This window comes from Limanda limanda, chromosome 12 (assembly GCF_963576545.1).
Source record: "Limanda limanda chromosome 12, fLimLim1.1, whole genome shotgun sequence".
Lineage (NCBI taxonomy): Eukaryota > Metazoa > Chordata > Actinopteri > Pleuronectiformes > Pleuronectidae > Limanda > Limanda limanda.
Window position 1 is genome coordinate 27,084,944 of NC_083647.1, and position 10,000 is coordinate 27,094,943.

Consider the following 10,000-nt stretch of genomic DNA (forward strand, 5'->3'; position numbering starts at 1 on the left):
AGCTGAGAAATCCTTAAATCCACCTGCTGCCTCCATCGTTCAGGAAGTTTAGGATGAGATGAAATATGAAATATGAAATATCAGAGTGAAGGTTGTTTCCTGTAAACACACAACTCACTCACCTGCTTCAGTCACTGCAGCGATTACACACACACACACACACTCAGATAGGAAGTTGTGTTTCTTGAAGTAAAACGTTTCTGTATTTCAGATTCAGGAAAGGTTTTATTTAAGATAAATTAAGAATCCTGGCTGTTTGAATATCAATGTGAAATTGATTCTGTTCTATTAACTCATCAAACTACATCAGTGGAATTAATGTTTATCGGTTAAGCAGCTTCTTGACTCCAGAGGAATCGCGTGTGGACAATTCCTAGAGTTTATCTTCCTCCTGAGAAGCAGCAGGTTGTCGGGTCCGACTCGTTCAAACAGACGAGGGGCGGAGCCTGTAGAGCAGCAAGGGGCGGAGCCTGTAGAGCGACAGGAGGTGGAGCCTGTAGAGCAGCAGGAGGCGGGACATGACGTATAAACTCTGCTGTGGACAGATCAGTGTTGTTGTTTCCAGCTCCTCCACACGGCGTCGGCCTCATCACCAGAAGATCTGGAATCTCCTCGTGTTTCCAAGTGGACGTCTTCGTCTTCTACGTGTCCGGCTCCTCTTCTTCATCCTGAGATCTTTGTGTTCTTCAGGTTTCACGTCACGCGTTAGAAACCTCGTCCACACGTCCACTCGCTCTCTGGGAAGCTTCCACACGTTGTCCTGCTGGTTCCTCACATAGACTCAGGAGGACATGTTACAGATGTTTAACCAGGAGGCTTCAGGAGAAGATCCAGAGACACTGACTCAGATGTTTCTTCTCCTCCTGAAGCTCCGACTCTATGACGTCCACTCGCTCACTGGGAAGCTTCCACACATTGTCCTGCTGGTTCCTCACATGGACTCTGACATGTTACAGATGTTTTACTTTGAGGATTCAGGAGAAGATCTAGAGACTCTGACTCAGACGTTCTTCTCCTCCAGAAGCTCTGACTCGATGACGTCCACTCGCTCACTGGGAAGCTTCCACACATTGTCCTGCTGGTTCCTCACATGGACTCTGACATGTTACAGATGTTTTACTTTGAGGATTCAGGAGAAGATCTAGAGACTCTGACTCAGACGTTCTTCTCCTCCAGAAGCTCTGACTCGATGACGTCCACTCGCTCACTGGGAAGCTTCCACACATTGTCCTGCTGGTTCCTCACATAGACTCAGACATGTTACAGATGTTTTGCTTTGAGGATTCAGGAGAAGATCTAGAGACACTGACTCAGATGTTTCTTCTCCTCCTGAAGCTCCAGACTCGATGACGTCCAGTCGACTGGAACCATCTGAAATAAAGCAAAGAGGCGGAGCATGTGATGTGGGTTTCGTCCGGGTTCCTTTGTGTCAGTGTTTCTTGTACGAACACACACGGCCTTTCTCCTTCTGTCTCTTCTCCTCCGCCGCTCACGCTGATTGTCTCTCTCTCCTCCACCCCCCCCCCCACAATCGCAGACACATAAATACATATACACATTCTGTTGTCTGACGAGCGTGAAGCAGAGCTGCTCTGCATGCCTTATCACCGCCTGATTGATGGCTGGCTGTTCTACTCTTATCGATTCTATGCTCTTCATATATTAAACTGAGGAAACGGAGCCGAAGAAGACGCTGAAATACGATCGCTCCCCCGATAGCTCGGCTAATCTGCTGCACCTGATTCATTCCCTCACGGCGGCCCGGCGCTCTCCCGGAGACGCAGACACGTCACGCTGTGTTTTCTGTAGCGCTGATAGATGTACTTTATGTTTATTAGCTGTGAGGTATTTCACCAGCTTATCTGGGAAATTACGTGGGGGGGGGGCAGAGCGGCGGCCGACTCTGTAAAATTACTCAATCAGCCGTGAGATTTGAAGTAATTGACGAGGTGTGCGAGTCGGTAATGATCGCAGGACGCAGACGGTCATGTTTTATCCGGGTGATGCTGATGTATGAAGGTGTTTTTTGGGGGCGGAGCTGTGAGGAGACGTAGCTGCGAGTTCGGTTTTTTTTCAAAGTGATATTTTATTGTTTATCTGTGAAATGAAATATGTACGGGACAGTGTCGCTGCTATCGGCTCACGTGCGTTCAAGCTTTCAGCCGAAGTGTTGTTAGAGGAGAAGAAGAATCAGGATCCTTCTCTTCAGGAAGCTGAACACAAACAACTCACACTCATCTTCTGTTCCTTCACGTGTTCGTCACGTTGGTTTTTGAAGCGTTTTTCATCAGGAGCTGAAGTTTCCTCATTAAATATTATCTGCTGCAGACGCTGAGGTCGTTTAAGGTCTTTAAATAAACAGCGATTCTTTAATTCCTCTGCGTCGATGACACAATCTGTCCGTCAAACACGAGACTGTAGGAACAGTGTCAGGGAATTTCTTCAGATTATATTCAAACGTTCATTTGAACTGATGAGGTCACAGTGACCTCATCAGTTCAACTTGATATATGAGGAGCACGAGTTGCTAATTGTGGCCTGGTCGTAAGGCTTTGTACACAGTGAATGGAAGTCAATGCAAAGTAAGGATAGCTGCACAAACGTGTGTGTGTGTCTCTCTCTCTCGCTGTGTTTTTGTGTGTGTTTGTGTGTGTGTGTGTGTGTCTCTCTCTCTCTCTCTCTCTCTCTCTCTCTCTCTCTCTCTCTCTCTCTGTATGTGTGTATATGTGTGTGTGTGTGTGTGTGTGTGTGTGTGTAGGCTTCAAGGTGCTCAAACCTCAGGTGGTAACCACTTCTGACATCCTGCTGTGCTGCACTGGAAAATGCTGCACACACATATTCATTCATGCACACACACAGACACACACTATGCTCTCTAGACACTGTAGTGTGTGTGTGCATGCGTGTGTGTGTGTGTGTTGATCTCAAGGGAACTTCGCTCGTTTATGCACAAAGGAAATTCCTCGTCTTCTTCATCTGTGTACGAGGAACATTTAACCAGAGAAAACTAATATTTGAACCCAAATAAAAACTGAAACGAGATCAAAGCCTCAGAGAATCTTCTGCAATAAATCCTGAGATTAACGACGTGAGAAGTTTGAAAACTCAAATACGAGTTCATTTCACAGAGAAACAGAACGTGATCTTTTCTTATCTGAGAAATATACTTGTGTATGACAATAAACTTTGTGTAGGAGGGTTTAAACCCCTGTCGTCCACCAACACACACACACACAGACACACACACACAGACACACACACACACACACACACACACACACACACACAGACACACACAGACACACACACACCAGCCTCAGACACTCCTCTGTCTGCACTGAGGGAAACATGGGCATCAGTCAACACATGACAAGGTCAGACCTCCACACCACCAATATTTATGGAGCAGGATACACACGAGGAGACGGATGGGACGAGGCGTTTTAATCCCTCACACACACAGACACACACACACACACACACACACACACACACACACAGACACACACACACACACACGCACACACACACACACACACAGAAACACACACAAATGCTGAGGGTCTGCAGCAGCTAGAAGAAGTTGAGACTTAAATAAATAAAGATTAAGATCAGCACTGAATGATTCATTTTATCATAAATAGTTTTTACTGTTAATTCAAGTAAATATGATCATAATTTAATGATAGATTTTAAATATACAACAAACTCAACTGATTCTCATGACAATTGTTTGGGTCATAATTCTACAGTTCTGTTTATTTTTCTTGTCAAAATTAGTTTCTCGATCCTGTTGATCTGTTACCAAACGTTCTGCTCACTTTGTGTTTTCTTTGCTGTTTTAATAATCACGACTTTATGTTTGTTTCATAACGACACTGACGATGAAATCTGTGTTTCAGAGTTTCAAGCTGGACGTGGAGAGTCACAGCGTCCTGAAGGAGAGCGTCGTGGAGGAAGGAAGAGCCCTGCTCGCCGTCATCAGCTCCCACACATCAGGTACACACACACACACACACACACACACACACACACACACACACACACACACACACACACACACATTCATATTCATATTCATATACACACGAGTGGATACACACTGAAACACACACAGGTGGTCATAACTGAGCCCTAACTCTGTTCCATTCATTATTAATATCAGGATTAACAGAGTGACCTTCAGAGAGGAGAACTCGTATGACGCCGAAAGAGAGAGAGAGATAAAGAAGGAGGTGGAGAAAAAGAGAGAGAAAGAGAGAGAGCGATAGAAAGAAAGAGAGAGGGAGATAAAGAAGGAGGTGGAGAGAAAGATAGAGAAAGAGAGAGAGAGAGAGAGAAAAAAAGAGAGAAGGAGATAAAGAAGGAGGTGGAGAGAAAGATAGAGAAAGAGAGAGAGAGAGAGAAAAAAAAGAGAGAGGGAGATAAAGAAGGAGGTGGAGAGAAAGAGACAGAGAGAGAGAGAGAGAAAGAAAGAGAGAGGGAGATAAGAAGGAGGTGGAGAGAAAGAGACAGAGAGAGAGAGAGAGAAAGAGAGAGGGAGAAAGAGAAGGAGGTGGAGAGAAAGAGACAGAGAGAGAGACAGAAAGAAAGAGAGAGGGAGATAAAGAAGGAGGTGGAGAGAAAGAGACAGAGAGAGAGAGAGAAAGAAAGAGAGAGGGAGAAAGAGAAGGAGGTGGATAGAAAGAGACAGAGAGAGAGAGAAAGACAGAGAGAGGGAGAAAGAGAAGGAGGTGGAGAGAAAGAGACAGAGAGAGAGAGAGAAAGAAAGAGAGAGGGAGATAAAGAAGGAGGTGGAGAGAAAGAGACAGAGAGAAAGAAAGAGAGAGGGAGAAAGAGAAGGAGGTGGAGAGAAAGAGAAAGAGAGAGAGAGAAAAGAGAGAAAGAGAGAGAAAGAAAGAGAGACGAAGATAAAGAAGGAGGTGGAGAGAAAGAGAGAGAGAGAAAGAGATAGAAAGAAAGAGAGAGGGAGATAAAGAAGGAGGTGGAGAGAAAGAGACAGAGAGAGAGAAAGAGAGAAAGAAAGCGAGAGGGAGATAAAGAAGGAGGTGGAGAGAAAGAGAGAGAGAGAAAAGCCAGTGGGCAGAAACTGGACGTGAGGAAAATAAACATTCAATATTATTTCATATTTGATATATTTATAGAAAAAGGACAAACAGGAGAAACTGAATATGAAGATGAGAACTTTCTCTATATCAAAGTTATTTTTATTAAAGAATGAAAGTTCACATTATGGAAACATTGAAGTTCCCAAAACTTGATCTTTAGTTGTAGCGTTGCAAAAAAAAGTAGGAATAGGATGGAGGTGAAAACAGATTTGAAGCTTTTTATTTAACTTATTTAAATGATTTGATTGACTCAGATGTTTCTCTCTCTCCCCCTCGTCTCTCGCCCTCAGGTCTGAAGGACATCCTCCACATGGTTTCCAGCCAATGGGAGCAGCTGCAGCGGCAGATCCGGCGCCAACACGGCTGGATGCTCCGCGCCCTGCGCTGCGTCCAGGCCCGCCTCCTCCACGCCGGCCAATCACACGAGCTCTTCACCGCCGCCACCGAGCCGGCAGACGGCCTCAAGGTAGGAGAGAGAGAGAGGGGGAGAGAGAGAGAGGGGAGGAGAGAGAGAGGTGTGGTTGAATTATTCTGTGATTCCGTTCATCTGCTTTGAGTTTTTCTTTTATTCTTTGGTTCATATCCGTCCATTTCCTCTCTGATGATCCCTGTTATCCCCATCACACACACACACACACACACACACACACACACACACACACACACACACACACACACACACACACACACACACACACACACACTGTCTTTGTATTGTTTGTATTGGCTGCCAATTAACATCCTGATTGGTTTTTCATTTCTTATTGGCTGCTGGTTAATTGGCTGGACTTGGTTAATTAGGTGTCATCTCCCTTTGTGCTTCTCTCTCTCTCTCTTTCTCTCTCTCTCTCTCTCTTTCTGCGACACTCCTGTCATTCACATCTCATTAGGGTTGTGTGTGTGTGTGTGTGTGTGTGTTTGTGTCTTTTTTCCATGAGTCATCTTTGTGTTTTATCAGAGAAAAAACACACAGATTTCAGAAAAGACACAATCTCTCAATTCTCAGAACAGAATCCACGTTTCCTCCTTCAGCATTAAATTTAGATCATGTAAATATCGTGGGTCAATATTCTATCAATCCCTTCATCTTTCTGTTCTTCTCCTCATCACTTCTTTCTTCTCTTCTTCCTTCTTCATTATTCATCCTATCCTCCGTCTGTCCTTGATTATTTGCTCTTCCTTCCTCCCTTCCTCCTTCCTCCTTCCTTCCTTCCTTCCTTCCTTCCTTCTTCCTTCCTTCCTTCCTCTTCCTTCCTTCCTTCCTTCCTTCCTTCCTTCCTTCCTTCCTTCCTTCCTTCCTTCCTTCCTTCCTTCCTTCCTTCCTTCCTTCCTTCCTTCCTTCCTTCCTTCCTTCCTTCCTTCCTTCCTTCCTTCCCTCCCTCCTTCCTTCCTTCCTTCCTTCCTTCCTTCCTTCCTTCCTTCCTTCCTTCCTTCCTTCCTTCCTTCCTTCCTTCCTTCCTTCCTTCCTTCCTTCCTTCCTTCCTTCCTTCCTTCCTTCCTTCCTTCCTTCCTTCTTTCCTTCCTTCCTTCCTTCCTTCCTTCCTTCCTTCTTTCCTTCCTTCCTTCCTTCCTTCCTTCCTTCTTTCCTTCCTTCCTTCCCCTCCAATCTTCTGTTTTCTTCAGTCCACTCCTCTTTCATCAGATTTCCTTCCTCTTTTCGTATCTTTTGTCTCATTTCATCAATTTCCCTTTGGTTTTCCTATCCCTCTCTTCTATTGCTTGTTCTCTTCCTGGTTGTTTTTTTCCTCTTCCGCTCCTCCTTTCCTCCTCTTCCTTATTTTTCCTCTCCTCTTCCTCATCCTCTTCCTCATTGTTCTTTCTCTCCTCTCCTTCCTTGTTGTTCTCTTCATGCTGGTTCTCTCCTATTCATCGCCTCCTCCTCCTCTTGTTCTTCCTCTCCTCCTCTTCCTTGTTGTTTTCTTCTCCTCTCTCTTCTTCTGTCCTATTCTTCTCTTCTCCTTTCCTCCTCCTCCTCCTCCTCCTCCTCCTCCTCCTCCTCCTCCTCCTCCTCCTCCTCCTCCTCCTCCTCCTCCTCCTCCTCCTCCTCCTCTTCCTCTTCCTGACTCTGGTTGTTTTCAGATTGTTGGTTGCAATTAGAGCTGCAGCAGCCTGATCACTGTGATCACTCAACAGTGACAGCCATTAGCCAGCCACTACCTGTGTGTGTGTGTGTGTGTGTGTGTGTGTGTGTGTGTCTGTGTGTGTCTGTGTGTGTCCATTAGCTGCTTGGCCGCAGCACATTAACAGTCCGTTCATTATCTGTGTGAATCTCCCTCTGCTCTTAAAGCTTTGATCCGTAAAACCTCCAAACAACAAGCTGAGTCGTGAACCTGCTGAATTATTTCTGTTCGCTGCTTCACAACACAAACACACAAAACGCACAAACAGTTACAACAATCACACGTTTCTTATACGTCTGTGATATTTTAAATTATTCACTTAGTGTCTGTGGTGAGCAACAGAACGTTGAATCCAAACCATCAGAGCAAAACCTGCGAGAAGCAAAACCACCTCCAGCGTAACCGGACGTGTTTTAAATGCACTATGTGTCATTGCTCTGCCACCAGGGGGCGTTTAACGGAAACAAACACAGTAGATGGAGTTTGGTGACATGGTGAAGCAGTGAGGGATGATGGGAGTTGTAGTCTTCTCCTGGTTAGGATCCCCTCTGTGTTGATGGTCCAGTGAGAAACATGAATTATGACAGATTTATTTCATCCAGATCCATAAATTATTGTCTGAGAATTCAACGAAAAAGTTAATATTAGTATTAATATTCTATCTTGCGATGTTAAATAAAGTGACAAGAGACGATCCTGGATCCGACCTCTGATCCCGATTCTCTACAAAATGTGAGACCTTCATCTCTGACCCACAACACATGTTTCCACCAAGTGTGGTAGGAATCTGTCCTGGAGTTCTCCTGTAATCCTGCTGAAAGATATAATATATATATGTTAATATTTGGAATCTCTATCTTTTGACATGTTTACCAGTAAAGTGTGAGATATAATTAGAACAAGATGTTCTTACGTAGTTTCACCTGCGACTGTTTGCAGCTCCGAGCTTTTCCAACACACGTCCCCCCCCCCCCGTCAGAGGCGTCGGACAGATTCATGATTTAATGGAGGAAATAAACAATAATTTGTGCAGTAAAAAAAAAGGAAAAGAAGGTGGATTTACTGTGTGTTCATTATCCGCTAGTGCTCTTTAATGACAATCAGATGCACGGCCTAATTACTGCCACAGACACACACGAGGTGCAGAGTGTGTGTCTGTGTGTGTGTGTGTGTGTGTGGGGGTGGGGGGGGGGCTGCAAGGTCAACCAAGGGCAACATGTTTATGTGTGTGTTTATGGACCTTGGTTTAAAAAAAGAAAATGAAACAGGAATGACCAAGGGCAGAGGGGCAGGTAGATTCACTGCAGTTCATTTAAGTGTGTGTGTGTTTCAGTGTGAGCATCTGTTGTGTGTCTCTGAGTGTGTGTGTGTGTGAGAGTGTGTGTGTGTGAGTGTGTGTGTTTAAATGAACGTAACCTTGACTAAAGGGCAAAATAAAGGGCAAATTGGAATAAATTTATCAAATTATGAAGCCTCGTGCAATATTTATAACCAGCGGATCCACGATTCATTACAAAAGATTAAATACCAACTTGTATCAATAATTCATCCTCTTAATCTTCATTTTTTTTGTGCAATTAAGAGCAGAAGCAAATGACGTATTTCACACCCGGCTCCCGAGATGGTTCCCGTGCAATAGAGTGAATGTGACTGCGGCTCTGCAGGCGTCTGGTGCCCCCCCCCCCACTCCTCCACCCCCCCCCCCCCCCCCCAGCTCAACGTCTAACGTGTTTGGACACATTTATCTGAATCCATTATCATCTGCGGTTAATGACGATAGCGCTGATGATCGCACTTAACTTCCTTGTCTCGCAGTGTTGTCGTAAGAATAAAAGATGGAAGCGTGTGAAGACGACGTTTAATTATCGTTCGTCTCTTTTTCACAAACGTTCTTCTTCTTCATCTCCGTCAGATTCTAAAATCCCTGCTCGTCTGTTGTGAGAAGCCAGAGGTTGTGTCGCCTCCTTTTTTATACTTTGTTGTGATTTCATTTGTGCGTCGTTGCCTCGTGCTGCTCTCACAGGTTCCAGAGTCGTCGTTATTATGGAGTTATAACTGAAATAATAATAATTGATAATTGAATCCAGTAAAAACACTAAATGAAGCAGCTTCACGTTAATCGTCTTTGTTTCGCCGACACACGACGTGAAAGGAAGGTCGTCTTTTCTCCGGAACACTTTTATAGTATTTGTTGAAATCTCCACGTCTCAAAGTTGTGTCGCCTCCTTTTTTACTTTGTTGTGATTTCATTTGTGCGTCGTTGCCTCGTGCTGCTCTACTTTAACGGACACAGGTTCCAGAGTCAGTTGTTGTCATGTAAATATGATTAAAATGTGTTTGTGTCATCTCCCTTTGTGCTTCTCTCTCTCTCTCTCTCTCTTTCTGCAACACTCCTGTCATTCACATCTCGTTAGGGTTGTGTGTGTGTGTGTGTCTTTTTTCCATGAGTCATCTTTGTGTTTTATCAGCGAAAAAACACACACATTTCTGTCTTCCTCTGCTTCCTGTGTTGCTGTTGCTTCTAAAAACACCTACTTTCTATAATTCATAGTTTTATTTCAAGAGCATTAAATACATAAATATCGTTTCAGTAGAAAAGACACAATCTTTCATTTCTCAGAACAGAATCAATGTTTCCTCCTTCAGCATTAAATTTAGATCATGTAAATATCGATGGACTGATGAATATTCTATCCATCCCCTCTTCATCTTTCTGTTCTGTTCTTCTCCTCATCACTTCTTTCTTTCCTCCTTTCTCTCCCTCTTCTCATT

General features: G+C 44.3%; 1 protein-coding gene across 1 annotated transcript in view; it reads left to right on the forward strand.

Moving 5' to 3' along the window:
- The window catches only part of akap6 (A kinase (PRKA) anchor protein 6), a 143,458-nt gene that overhangs the window by 36,163 nt on the left and 97,295 nt on the right, over positions 1-10,000 (forward strand). Inside the window, exons 11-12 of the mRNA XM_061082090.1 lie at positions 3,903-3,999; positions 5,399-5,574. Coding sequence (XP_060938073.1) covers positions 3,903-3,999; positions 5,399-5,574 — 273 coding nt within the window. The remainder of the gene's footprint in view (positions 1-3,902; positions 4,000-5,398; positions 5,575-10,000) is intronic.